General features: G+C 44.7%; 1 protein-coding gene across 1 annotated transcript; it reads left to right on the top strand.

Moving 5' to 3' along the window:
* Positions 1-511: 511 nt before the first annotated feature.
* Positions 512-5,129, top strand: LOC123149065 (protein NRT1/ PTR FAMILY 5.1). Its single transcript, XM_044568601.1, has 3 exons — positions 512-779; positions 884-1,101; positions 3,513-5,129. Exons 1-3 carry the CDS (start codon positions 671-673, stop codon positions 4,980-4,982), a joined length of 1,797 nt encoding a protein of 598 aa, XP_044424536.1. The 5' UTR covers positions 512-670; the 3' UTR covers positions 4,983-5,129.
* Positions 5,130-15,393: the final 10,264 nt, after the last annotated feature.

The following is a 15,393-nucleotide window of genomic DNA, read 5'->3' on the forward strand; positions in this document are numbered from 1 at the left end:
TGGTGCAGTGTGCCTCAATAACGCGCATCTTCGCATGGATCTCCGCCCGACGCTCCAGAGTCAGCAGCTTGTAGTACGTCACCTTGGAGCGGACCGCGGCGGCTGGCAGAAGACGAGCTCAAATTGGAAGTGGGAGAGGAAGAGGAGGGAGCAGCGGCGGCGTGGACGGAAGCGAGAGGAGGAGAATGGCGACGAGGCTAGGGTTGCCTCACTGTCCGGCTTAAATAACTGTGTTTGACCTCTCAGGCGGCGCACCAGAGCTGCTTCATGAATACGTCCTCACCGAATTGGAGGAGGCGCCCGATGGACACATGGCTTTTTGCATGGGTCTCGACTGTCAGTCTTACATATATTGGGCACGTCCGGGCCTCTTCATATCTCTTTCATGTGTAGATTGGATTTGAGGTGTCCCATAAAGGGGCTAGTTGGATGGCAATTTCGTGACACGGCCGCCGATGCATAGATAGTTTTTGAGGGATCCAATTGTGGAGGTAATCTCCCGTAAGTTTAGCATTTTCCTGATAACGACACGTGCCAAAGGCGGAGGTGAAGCAAGTAGCCATCCGCCACTCCATAAAAACTCTAATCATTTTGCTCCAGCCAAGCCCATTTCGACACACCACGAGGCACGCACTAGAGCCTACAGCATACATCGTCCGATCGGCCATCGATGGAGGAGCTCAAGCCGGAGTTCACAAAGGACGGCTCCGTCGACCTCCGCGGCCGGCCGGTCGTCGCCGCCCGGACCGGCCGCTGGAAGGCCTGCTCCTTCCTAGTCGGTGAGTGGTCAGTACAGTACCAGGCTCCGCCCGCCATGGATCGATCTAGTCCGACTCTCCTTCTGATGAACCCGCGCCGCGCGCATATATATGGATGGACGCAGGGTACGAGGCGTTCGAGCGGATGGCGTTCTACGGGGTGGCGTCGAACCTGGTGGTGTACCTGACGACGCAGATGCGGCAGGAGACGGTGCCGTCGGTGCGCAGCGTCAACAACTGGACGGGCACGGTGTGGATGACGCCCATCGCCGGAGCCTACGTCGCCGACGCCTTCCTCGGCCGCTTCTGGACCTTCACCGTCTCCTCCCTCGTCTACCTCTCGGTCAGTACCATCTCCCGATTGATCTTCAGTCCAGTGGAGCCCAATTTGATCCGCAATCCAGTATGTTTCACAAGCCACAACGCATCATTGACACTGAGAGCTCATCCTCAGACATGGTTTCACTCACAGCACATCAGTAGTAGTAGTAAACTAGTAACTCTAATGAGTGATGACTCGAACAAGGCACTGCAGTAGAAAACGTACCAGAAATTACGACGCTAGCGGCGGCTATTCGAGAACCACACCATGTCTGAAACTCGCCGGAGAGACAAGTCAGTCAGAGCCCGACGCCGGCAGTAGAAGATTCTTACGGACAATCGTTGTCAGCTCAGGCCGACCAACCAGGACTAGTGTTTTGTCATGACGGTTAGGATTACGACCGGAGAAGAAAAACGCATTTGGATTTCGGAATCTTTCGGCTGGGAGGCGTGGGCGAAAGCTTAGTCCTACTCTGCTTTGCTTGTCCTGTTTCTGCGCTACACGTACGGCGGCCCCACCGGCGTCCATCACACAAGGCGTATGCCGATCGCTGTACCCAAAGCATGGCAAAAAGGCTATCATGTCCATGCCAATCCAGAACCAAGATTTATAGTACGGCTGGAAAACCCTTCACATGTGTCACCGTCCATGACAATAATGCTAAGAACTACACTATGAAAATGTCTTAGATTTTGAGACGGAACTGGTAGTATTCATAGTATATCTTAGTACAAACATTAATAATAGTAATATTTTTTGGACAAAACGGTGAATTTTATTGGCTTAAAATGGGCATTAAGAAAGTCATTAAGACCAAAGCTAAGCGTAGATGAGAAAAAATAAAACTCAAAGCGATCAGATTCGTGATTGGCAAGCTACAATAATGGCCTTATCCGTACAGACCATCTCATAACACCACAAAGACGCCGAGGTTCTTCAACAACAACGCTTTCAGGATCTAGCCACCCAAAGTCAAAATATAAGTTTTCACCTTGAAGAACCAGTCTGATCATATCTGAGCAATGGCTTTAACAAGGTAACGACGTAAAAATATCGCCATTGCCAGGTTTAACCAACTCAGGTCAGACCTAGACCTTCATCCTAGAGCTCGAGACCGGATACTCGAGTTGCACCACTATCGACGCCAATCATGGGTTGTCACCACCACTTTTCTACGATCCCAGCAGCTACATGTGACGTGCGACTGTGAACGATGCACAACAATCCTTCTACACCAAACCGTCGTCCATAGTTTGCATTTTTTGCATTCTACTATAATTTACACATAGTGTAACTAAAATAATGTATTTCCTTTAAGAAGAGGATTAAAAAAAACTTACACACAACTTTGCACAGAAATTGCACATTATCGTAATATGTAAAAATAATCATATAATCATGAAATTTTGGCACATATTATATAATATTTTTTGTATATAATTACACTCAGCCAAAAACCTACAAAAAACAAAAAAAACAATAAAGGAAAGAAAAAAAGGAAAAAGGTAAATGCATAGAAATAAAAAAAACATAAATAAAAAATGAAGCAAAAATACCCATAAAAGAAAGAATTAAATTTCCGAAGGAAGAATGAATGATCAACATTGGTATTACCATTTAAGAACAAAAAAAATGAGAAAAAGAATCTAAAACAAACAATGACAAAATTTGCATGAAATATACATAAAAATTGTGCTTCTTTACAATATGCAAGAATAATCATATAAATGTAGAATTTTTGCAAAAACAAAATCTGAGAACAAATGAATTGTGCCATTGGTATTAACCTTAAAGTAGAATGAAAATGAAGTAAAGACTTTTTTTTTTGGAAAATAATGAATTAGTGGCGTTAGTATTTTCTTTAAGAAGAAAAAAATAACAAAAACTTACACACAACTTTACACCGAAATTGCATTTTCTCGTAATATGCAAAAATAATCATATAATCATGAAATTTTGGCACATATTATATAGTATTTGTGTGTATATAATTACACCCAGCCAACCCCCACCCCCCCCCCCCCCTAAAAAAAATTATAACCAATAAAGGAAATAAAAAAGGAAAAAGAAAGTATGCTGCCTAGAATTAAACGGGCGCAACCAAGACAAAGAAGTCGGCCGGTACCGATTTGACTAAGCAAAACAATGCGCCAATCGATTCCTTGCAGCCCAGCCCAACAACAGAATTAAACAGAAAAAAATGAAACCAGCACAGATCTCGTAGCATGATCCAACGAACAGAAAATTGACTGACCAGAAAATAAAAAGTCAGCTGACTGAAATGTAGCTAGAGTGTTCCGCTTGTGATTCAAAATGGAAGATTCAACATGCAGTAAAAAAACAAGCAAAATTTCACCATTTTTTTTCAAAGAGTATGAGGAAAAGGGAAAATTTTGTGGTTAGTAAATGTCGGATGATTCATGTTGTTGCAGGGCATGGTTCTGATAACCCTGGCCGTCTCCCTGAAGCCGCTGCACCCGCAGTGCACGGCGGGCGGCGACTGCGCCCCGGCGACGCGGCAGCAGGTCGCCTTCCTGTACGCGGCGCTCTACACCATGGCCGTCGGCGCGGGTGGGACCAAGCCCAACATCTCGACGTTCGGCGCAGACCAGTTCGACGACTTCGACGCCCGGGAGCGCGAGGTCAAGGCCTCCTTCTTCAACTGGTGGCTGTTCAGCTCCTTCGCCGGCGGCCTCGTCGCCGTGCTCGTCCTCGTCTACGTGCAGGAGGAGGTCGGCTGGGGCGTCGGGTACACGATCCCCACGGTCGGCCTCGCCCTGTCCCTCGTGCTCTTCTACGTGGGCACGCCGTTCTACCGGCACAAGCCGGTCACGCGGAGCACGGCGGCCGGCCCGGCGAGGCTGATCGGCAGGGTGCTCAGGGCGGCGTACGCGAACCGGGGATGCCCGCTCACCGGCGAGCTGCACGAGCATGACAAGGCGTGGTACGCCGCGGCCGGGAAGCGGCTTCTGCTCCACACGGAGGGTAACTTCAGGTTCTTGGACAAGGCGGCGATCCGTGAGCGTGAGGCGTGCACGGTGACCGAGGTCGAGGAGGTGAAGCTGATCGCCGGCATGATCGTGGTGTGGCTGGTTACCCTGGTGCCATGCACCATCTGGGCGCAGGTGAACACCCTGTTCGTGAAGCAAGGGACGACGCTGGACCGCTCCGTCGGCGGCGTGCGCATCCCGGCCGCGTCCCTCGGCAGCTTCGTCACCATCTCCATGCTCATCTCGATCCCGATCTACGACCGCGTGCTGGTGCCGCTGGCCCGGCGGCGCACGGGCAACCCGCGCGGCATCACCCTCCTGCAGCGCCTCGGCGTCGGCTGCGCGCTGCAGGTGCTCGTCGTGGCCTGCGCCTGCCTGGTGGAGGTCCGGCGCATGCGCGTGATCCGGGAGCGCGCCGCCCGCGGCCCCCACGACACGATGCCGATGAGCGTCTTCTGGATGCTGCCGCAGTACGTGCTGCTGGGCGTCGGCGACGTGTTCAACTCCGTGGGCATCCTCGAGTTCTTCTACGACCAGTCGCCGGAGGGGATGCGGAGCCTCGGCACCACCTTCTTCACCAGCGGGCTCGGCGTCGGGAACTTCCTCAACAGCCTGCTCGTGACGCTCGTCGACCGGGCCACCGCCACCACTACCGGGGGGAGCTGGATCGGCGACAACCTCAATGACTCGCACCTCGACTACTACTACGCGTTCCTGCTGCTCCTCACCGTGGCCAACATGGCGCTCTTCGTGTGGGTGGCCATGCGGTACAGGTACAAGAGAGAGTTCTTGGAGGACAGCGGCGCAATGGAGACCGAGAATGAGATGGTGGCCGGCGGCAAGGTAAAGGCGGACCTGCCTGCGCGTCTGCCTGACAACACAACAAGGGACAGAGCATATGTACTGGAGTAGCAGTATATTGTACAGAGTACTTTTTTTAGGGGTTATAAACCAACCTTTATGGATCGAAATCCACGTGTAATGGAATAAAAAAGGATCATGAGGTTGAATCAACCAGGTGTATAGATTCCGATCCAGCGAATGTGAAAACTTGGCTAACCTATCGGCGTCGCGATTAGTTGCTCTGCCTTGAAAGTAAAGGAAACATTAAAAGCTAATGATTGCATTGTATCCTCCACAGCTAGCTTTGTCCATGTCGTTGCTTGGAGTCCGATGCAATTATAAAATTGTGGATCATCAAATCTTCTGCAAGAGCAAGTCCTTTGGGTCACGCTATAGCCTCCAAAGTTGCTTCATCGGTTATCCCTTCTATCACCAGCGCCGAACTACCAACATAATTTCCCATGTCATCTCGACAAACAGTCGCGGCAGCTCCTTTGTTATGAGCCCTTGATACTGCAGCATCTACATGGACCTTCGAGAAACCTGGCGGAGGAGCCTTTGGTCTGACCCTTGCTGGAATTTGCACACCTCGTGTTATCTTTGCGTTGGTTGGTAACATCTCAAGCTCGGAAATCAAACGTGTGATGAACTGGTGAGTGGTCTAGGGGCTTTGAAAGATTTCATCATATATTGCCTTCCTCCTCGCCCATCAAATCACCCATAGTGTCACTGCCAACCGGGTAAGTGTTGCATGCGATACCGAGTCCAACATGGAGAGTATCCACTGCTTCGCGTTCGGCTCAGTTGTTTCACATAGATATTCCGCCAGTTCCCCATTGACCAGATGTTGAGTAAATAGGCAATTTCTCGATTAAATTAATCCACAAATAAATTACTAGCATGGCATTGACATAAATAAACGCATACTGATATTCGGTCAAGCTAGCACATACTACGCTAATTGCAGAAAGATCTACGTATAACAATAACATGGCTAAAACAGAAAACAGTAGGAGCGGGATAAACGAGTTATACCCTCCAGTAGGCCATGGAGAGGCCGCGGCTTTGGTGGCAGCAGCGGCGTCCTCGGCGGCCTTCTTGTCGGCTTTAACTTTCTCGGCGGCGGCACGTTCGGCGTCGGTGGACATGGTGATGATGAAGGCGACGCGGACGTAGAGAAAGTAGACGATCGGAAGCGAGCAATCGCGTAATCGCTGCCCAAAAACCTATTCGCCCCTCACCCAGTACAGGAACCAGAAGGGCGTGGTTTCGGAGACCTGCTCTCCCGTCGACCGTGTATGCGGCGGACGGGATGGAGTCACCGGCGGTAGCAGTAGCAAAGGAACGACGGTGGGAGTGCGCGTGGGAGCAGATGCGATCTGTTTGTGGCGGCTAGGGTTAGGAGACACCGCACACTTATATAGGCGCAACCGCGTGGAGAGACATCGGCTCGACCCACGTCCGAGTCCGTGACAGCCCACGATCCGACGTCTCAGATCGTGGCCCAGCTGTCAGAGAACTCCCCGCTAGTGACTGGCAAAAATAAGCGCATAGGTGTGAACTCGGCTCGGCTCAATCCCGCAACCCGCGGCGTGGCGAGGCGGGCGGCGGAGGAGGAGTGCGCGAGGGTCTCTTCTCTTCTCAAGCTCCAATAGCATGTAGAAGAGAAACCCTTATAAGGAGGTCCAACTCCTCTTCCACTTCCGGGGTGGGACTAAACTTCCCACTACACCTAGTGCCATATAACCCACATGAGCCCTTAGAGATTTTTCAAAAATTGCTATATGGGCCTAGAGCCCATCTCAAATTTCAGCAACCCCCCACCAGATCTCGAGGGCCCATTGTGTCCTCTGTTTCAATTACTGTTTCAATATACCAGTGTTTCAGTGAAGACCTGTTAAGGTTGAGCTTCACCTAGAGCAAGTAGTTACACTCCTTCACAACTGAACAATGGACTATACCTTGAATTGTCAGTTTGGCGTAAAGAAGTTTCACCACATGTCTTACTAATACCGGGCTGCCGAAGGCTGACCCCTCGGGTGGAGCATATAAGTCACACTCCTGGCCTATTCATGAGCTTACTAGAGATCACCCCAATCTCATAGATTATGACCAGCAGTCGGGCTCATATAGGTGTGTTCCTCCAAAGATCGCTTTGTAGGATAGCATCTTGCTTATATAAGCTTCGGAACACATTAAGACAGTAGTCATCCTACCATACAGTATTGAGAGTATTGCATCTCCAACGGAGCGGGTTAGTATAGTTACTCTCCTCAGTTCACCACTGGCTTGTTTTCCTAGATCCTAATTCACGGGATCTCCGATCACATAGGTTGGGTTACTAACATGGCAACTCATGTGGGTCTCATACCCATCTCCCTCGATGCATTATCTATCACTACACATGATAGCCATTTCGTAAAGGGATCTGCCAGATTCTTAGCAGTATGGACATACTCCAACGCTATCACTCCGGAGTTTCTTAATTTTCTGACAGCTTTTAATCTCATTCTTATGTGTTTGTTGGACTTCATGTTGTCCTTTGAACTTTTCACCTTGGTGATGACAGTCTGATTATCACAGTTCATAAGGATAGCCAGAACCGGTTTATCAACCAATGGCAAGTCCATCAAAAGATCTCGAAGCCATCCTACTTCGACACCAGATGTGTCTAATGCTGTTAATTCTGCTTCCATTGTCGATCTCATTAAGATTGTTTGCTTGCAAGACTTCCAGGAAACAACGCCACCTCCAAGAGTAAATATATACCCAGTTGTGGCCTTCATCTCATCAGCATCAAAGATCCAATTTGCATCACTATACCCTTCAAGTACCGACGGGTATCCGATATAGTGAAGTCCAAAGTTCATAGTACCTTTCAGATAGCGCATAACTCTTTCAACAGCATGCCAATGTACATCATCCGGTTTGGAAACAAACCGACTCAGTTTGCTCATAGCAAACGCGATGCCAGGCCTCGTTGTGCTCGCTAGGTACATCAGTGAATCAATGATTTGAGAGTATCTCAATTGATCTATAGCCGTGCCTTTGGACTTTCGAATCAACACGCTAGGATCATATGGTGTTTGAGATGGTGTGCAGTCCGAATATCCAAAATGACTCAACACCTTCTCAACATAGTGGGATTGCAGAAGTGTAATCCCACCCTCATTATCTCTCAGTAGCTTGATGTTCAAGATAACATCAGCCACACCAAGGTCTTTCATCTCAAAGTTCTGAGACATAAATGACTTGACCTCCTCAATGACTTTGAGGTTGGTTCCGAATATCAGTATGTCATCAACATACAAGCACAGTATAACTCCTTCGCCCCCACCATGGCGATAGTATACACATTTGTCAGCCTCATTAACAATGAAACCAACAGATGTCAGAGTTGTATTAAACTTACCATGCCATTGCTTAGGTGCTTGCTTCAGGCCATATAAAGATTTCAGCAACCTACACACCTTTCTTTCCTGACCATTGATGACCCACAAGTATAGGGGATCTATCGTAGTCCTTTCGATAAGTAAGAGTGTCGAACCCAATGAGGAGCAGAAGGAAATGATAAGCGGTTTTCAGCAAGGTATTCTCTGCAAGTACTGAAATAAGTGGTAACAGATAGTTTTGTGATAAGGTAAATTGTAACAAGCAACAAGTAACAAAAGTAAATAAAGTGCAGCAAGGTGGCCCAATCCTTTTGTAGCAAAGGACAAGCCAGAACAAAATCCTATGAAAAGCGCCCCCGAGGACACATGGGAATATCGTCAAGCTAGTTTTCATCATGTTCATATGATTCGCGTTCGATACTTTGATAATTTGATATGTGGGTGGACCGGTGCTTGGGTGTTGTTCTTACTTGAATAAGCATCCTACTTATGATTAACCTCTATTGCAAGCATCCGCAACTACAACAAAAGTATTAAGGTAAACCTAACCATAGCATGAAACATGTGGATCCAAATCAGCCCCTTACGAAGCAACGCATAAACTAGGGTTTAAGCTTCTGTCACTCTAGCAACCCATCATCTACTTATTACTTCCCAATGCCTTCCTCTAGGCCCAAATAATGGTGAAGTGTTATGTAGTCGACGTTCACATAACACCACTAGAGGCTAGACAACATACATCTTATCAAAATATCAAAAGAATACCAAATTCACATGACTACTAATAGCAAGACTTCTCCCTTGTCCTCAGGAACAAACGTAATTACTCACAAAGCATATTCATGTTCATAATCAGAGGGGTAATAATATGCATATAGGATCTAAACATATGATCTTCCACCAAATAAACCAACTAGCATCAACTACAAGGAGTAATCAACACTACTAGCAACCTACTAGCACCAATCCCGGACTTTGAGACAAGAATTGGATACAAGAGATGAACTAGGGTTTGGATATGGATGGTGCTGGTGAAGATGTTGATGGAGATTGCCCTCTCCCGATGAGAGGAGCATTGGTGATGACGATGGTGATGATTTCCCCCTCCCGGAGGGAAGTGTCCCCGGCAGAACAGCTCTGCCGGAGCCCTAGATTGGTTCCGCCAAGGTTCCGCCTCGTGGCGGCGGAGTCTCGTCCCGAAAGGTTGCTTCTAATTTTTTTCTCATCGAAAGACTTCATATAGCAGAAGATGGACATCGGAGACCCACCAAGGGGCCCACGAGGTAGGGGGCGCGCCCTAGGAGGGGGGGGGGGCCCACCCTCGTGAGCAGGGTGTGGCCCCCCTGGCCTTCATCTTTGGCAAGGATTTTTCTTTGTTTATTTTAAGATGTTCCGTGGAGTTTCATGACTTTTGGAGTTGCGCAGAATATGTCTCTAATATTTGCTCCTTTTCCAGCCCAGAATTCCAGCTGCCGGCGTTCTCCCTCTTCATGTAAACCTTGTAAAATAAGAGAGAATAGCCATAAGTATTGTGACATAAAGTGAAATAACAGCCCATAATGCAATAAATATTGATATAAAAGCATGATACAAAATGGACGTATCAACTCCCCCAAGCTTAGACCTCGCTTGTCCTCAAGCGAAAAGCCGATAACAATAAATATGTCCTCATGTTTAGAGGTAGAGGCGTCGATAAAAATAAAATACAGACATGAAGGCATCATGATTATTCTCATAACAGCAACGTATATAGATTTTGTCATATGATTACTTATGTTCAAGTGATGATCTATTCACAATGCAAATGTATAAATCATAAACCTTATTGGGCTCCGACAAACTATAATCTCAGTCATTGAAGCAATTGCAATTTATCATAACATCAGAAAGAGTCTATGTCAAAGCTAAAAAACAAGTACACATACTCAACTATCATTTAGTCCTTCATAATTGTTAACACTCACGCAATACTTGTGGTTATGAAGTTTTAATCGGACACAGAGAAAGATAGGGGCTTATAGTTTTTCCCCACAACCTTTTACCTCAGGGGTAATGTCAACAATAATAATTCATGCTCCCCTACATCCAATTAGATATATATATGTATATATATATATATATATATATACATATATATCATGTTCTTTCCAACACGTTGAGCTTGCCAAAGGATAAAATGAAAAGGGAAAGGTGAAGATCACCGTGACTCTTGCATAAGGTAGAAGATAATAATAAAGGACATGCCCTTTGCAGAGGGAAGCAGAGGTTGCCATGCGCTTTTATAGCTGGATGCACAAAATCTCAATGCGAAAGAATGTCACTTTATATTGCCCCTTGTGATATGAACCTTTATTATGCAGTCCGTCGCTTTTATTACTTCCACATCACAAGATCGTATAAAGCTTATTTCTCCCACACCAATCAATCATACATATTTAGAGCAATTTTTATTGCTTTGCACCGATGACAACTTACTTGAAGGATCTTACCCAATCCATAGGTAGATATGGTGGACTCTCATGGAAAAACTGGTTTAAGGGTATTTAGAAGCACAAGTAGTATTTCTACTTGGTGCTGAGAATTTGGCTAGCATGAGGGGGAAAGGCAAGCTCAACAAGTTAGAGGATCCATGAAAATATACTTTACCTCAGATATAAGAAAGACATAACTCATTACGTTGTCTTCCTTGTCCAACATCAACTCTTTAGCATGTCATATTCTAATGAGTGCTCCCAATCATAAAAGATGTCAATGATAATATATCTATATGTGAAACCTCTCTTTCCTTATTACTTCCTATTAATTGCAACGATGACTAAGGCTATGTCTACCAACTCCCAACAACTTTTAATCATCATACTCTTTCTATGTGAAGCCATTACTCTCAATAAGATCAATATCAACTCTTTGTTTCTTTCTATTCTTTTTCTCTTTTATTTTATTCACCCAAGATCATAGCAAAATAACCAAGCCCTTGACTCAACACTAATCTTTATTATATATAGCTCACGGACTCAATTACAAAGAGAGATCATAAGGCAAAACTCAAAACTAGATCATGCGATAAACTTTATTCTACTAGATCAAGATACTACTATTAGGATCGAACTAAGAAAAACGGTAAAGATAGGAGTTGTGATTGTGATACGATACCGGGGCACCTCCCCCAAGCTTGGCAGTTGCCAAGGGGAGTACCCATACCCATGTGATTATTTCTCCTTTGTCGGTGAAGAAGGTGGTGGTGATGTTGGCTTAGTTGATGGCTTAGGCTTCTCCCTTAATTTGCGCTTGAGGACGACATTTTGATCCCTCAGATCATCAATCTCCCACTTCAGTGTTAATATCTTTTTGCATAGGTCCTGCTTATTTTCCTGCAAGAGATGAAAAGGGATAAACTCGAACTTTGGTTTCTTTACCCTATCAGGGAGACTTGACTTTTTGAACTCCACGTGCATGTACCCATGTTGAGGTAATGGTGCTTCATCTTCATCTGAGCTCGTCTCCTCCTTCCCCTTGGGTTTATAGTCCTTTTCTTCCTCCGTGGTCCATCCATCGTGTTCCACATCTCCATAGACCTTGGGATTTGCTAAGTAATCATCCACATAGCTTTCTCCTTCCGAATCCTGGGAAGACATGTTGATTTAATCTGCAACGGGACAGCTTGAAACGAAAACAGAGGATATTTGCGTGATACGGGAGTCAAAACCTTCGCGAGGTTATATAATGAATTTTCACCGACCAAAATACGTATCGTGCAAGAAAATGAAGTCCGGAAGGCACACGAGGTGCTCACGAGGTAGGGGGGCGCGCCCAAAGGGGTAGGGCGCGCCCACCACCCTCGTGTCCTTCCCGGACTGCTACTTATTTTTCTATTTTTCTAAATATTCCAAAACAGAGAAATATTGCCTTCAAAATTGTTTTGGAGCCGGTTTACTTACCGTACCACATACCTATTCCTTTTCGGAGTCTGAAACATTCCGGAAAGTGTCCCTTATGTATTCCTCCGGGGTTACGATTTCAATAATATTGGTTTCAACATTTATGGGATTACCTGAGATATAATGTTTGATTCTTTGACCGTTTACCACCTTCGGATTTGTGCCCTCGAAGTTGTTGATTTTTATGGCACCGAAACGATAGACCTCCTCGATAACATAGGGGCCTTCCCATTTAGAGAGAAGTTTTCCTGCAAAAAATCTTAAACGAGAGTTGTATAGCAATACATAATCACCTACATTAAACTCACGCTTTTGTATCCTTTTGTCATGCCATCTTTTAACTTTTTCTTTAAACAACTTGGCATTTTCATAAGCTTGGGTTCTCCATTCATCAAGTGAGCTAATATCAAATAACCTCTTCTCACCGGCAAGTTTGAAATCATAGTTAAGCTCTTTAATAGCCCAATATGCCTTATGTTCTAGTTCGAGAGGTAAGTGACATGCTTTTCCATAAATCATTTTATACGGAGACATACCCATAGGATTTTTGTATGCAGTTCTATATGCCCATAATGCATCATCAAGTTTCTTAGACCAATTCTTTCTAGACCTATTAACAGTCTTTTGCAAAATTAATTTGAGCTCTCTATTGCTCAACTCTACTTGACCACTAGACTGTGGGTGATAAGGAGATGCAATTCTATGATTAACATCATATTTAGCAAGCATTTTACGGAAGGCACCATGAATAAAGTGTGAACCACCATCAATCATTAAATATATAGGGACTCCAAACCTCGGAAAAATAACTTCCTTGAGCATTTTAATAGAAGTGTTATGATCAGCACTACTAGTTGGAATAGCTTCTACCCACTTAGTAGCGTAATCAACAACAACTAAAATATGTGCGTATCCATTAGAGGCAGGAAAAGGTCCCATATAATCAAAGCCCCAAACATCAAATGGTTTAATAACAAGTGAATAATTCATAGGCATTTCTTGACGTCTACTAATATTACCAACTCTTTGACATTCATCACAAGACAAGACAAACTCACGGGCATCCTTGAAGAGAGTAAGCCAATAAAAACCAAATTGCAATACCTTATGTGCAGTTCTATCTCCAGCATGGTGTCCTCCATAAGCCTCGGAATGACACTTGCGTAGGATCTGTTCTTGTTCATGCTCAGGTACACAACGTCTAATAACACCATCTACTCCTTCTTTATAAAGATGTGGGTCATCCCAAAAGTAATGTCTCAAGTCATAGAAAAACGTTTTCTTTTGCTGGTATGTGAAGCTAGGTGGTATAAACTTAGCAACAATATAATTAGCATAATCAACATACCATGGAGTACTACGAGAAGTACTTATAACATTTAATTGTTCATCAGGAAAGCTATCATTAATAGGTAGTGGGTCATCAAGAACATTCTCTAACCTAGACAAGTTGTCTGCAACGGGGTTCTCAGCTCCCTTTCTATCAACAATATGCAAATCAAATTCTTGTAGCAAGAGAACCCATCTAATAAGTCTAGGCTTAGCATCTTTCTTTTCCATAAGGTATTTAATAGCAGCATGATCAGTGTGAATAGTTACTTTAGAATCAACAATATAAGGTCTGAACTTATCACAAGCAAATACAACTGCTAAAAGCTCTTTTTCAGTAGTAGCATAATTTCTTTGAGCATTGTCTAGAGTCTTACTAGCATAATGAATAACATTTAATTTCTTATCAACTCTTTGCCCTAGAACAACACCTACAACATAATCACTAGCATCACACATAATTTCAAAGGGTAAATTCCAATCAGGTGGCTGAACAACAGGTGCAGAGACTAATGCTTTCATAAGTATTTCAAATGCTTCTACACAATCATCATCAAAGACAAATGGTATATCTTTTTGCAATAAATTAGTCAGAGGTCGAGAAATTTTTGAGAAATCCTTAATGAACCTCCTGTAAAATCCGGCGTGACCAAGGAAACTTCTTATACCTTTGATGTCCTTGGGACATGGCATCTTTTCAATAGCATCGACCTTGGCTTTATCAACTTCAATACCTCTTTCAGAAACTTTATGCCCCAAGACAATACCTTCATTAACCATAAAGTGGCACTTTTCCCAATTCAAGACAAGATTAGTTTCTTCACATCTCTGCAAAACTCGATCAAGATTGCTCAAGCAATCATCAAAAGAGGAACCATAGACGGAAAAATCATCCATGAAAACCTCACAAATCTTTTCACAAAAGTCAGAGAATATAGCCATCATGCATCTTTGAAAGGTAGCAGGTGCATTACATAAACCAAAAGGCATACGTCTATAAGCAAAAGTACCAAAAGGGCATGTAAAAGTAGTCTTTGATTGATCTCTAGCCGACACAGGTATTTGAGAGAAACCAGAATAACCATCAAGAAAGCAATAGTGTGTATGTTTGCATAATCTTTCTAGCATTTGATCAATAAAAGGTAAGGGGTAATGATCTTTCTTAGTAGCTTTATTTAATTTGCGGAAATCAATTACCATCCTATAACCTGTGATAATTCTTTGTGGAATCAATTCATCTTTATCATTAGGAACAACAATAATACCTCCCTTCTTAGGGACACAATGGACAAGACTTACCCACTGATTATCAGCAACGGGATAAATTATACCTGCCTCCAGAAGCTTGAGTATTTCTTTTCTTACCACTTCTTTCATTTTAGGATTCAGACGTTGAGGGAGTCCTGGATTAGGGGGTGTCCAGATAGCCGGACTATACCTTCAGCCGGACTCCTGGACTATGAAGATACAAGATTGAAGACTTCGTCCCGTGTCCGGAAGGGACTTTCCTTGGCGTGGAAGGCAAGCTTGGCGATACGGATATGTAGATATCCTACCATTGTAACCGACTCTGTGTAACCCTAACCATTTCCGATGTCTATATAAATCGGAGGGTTTTAGTCCATAGGACAGAACAACAATCATACCATAGGCTAGCTTCTAGGGTTTAGCCTCCTTGATCTCGTGGTAGATCTACTCTTGTAATACCCATATCATCAATATTAATCAAGCAGGACATAGGGTTTTACCTCCATCAAGAGGGCCCGAACCTGGGTAAAACATCGTGTCCCCTGCCTCCTGTTACCATCCGCCTAGACGCAC

The sequence above is a fragment of the Triticum aestivum genome, chromosome 7A (assembly GCF_018294505.1).
Source record: "Triticum aestivum cultivar Chinese Spring chromosome 7A, IWGSC CS RefSeq v2.1, whole genome shotgun sequence".
Classification (NCBI taxonomy): domain Eukaryota; kingdom Viridiplantae; phylum Streptophyta; class Magnoliopsida; order Poales; family Poaceae; genus Triticum; species Triticum aestivum.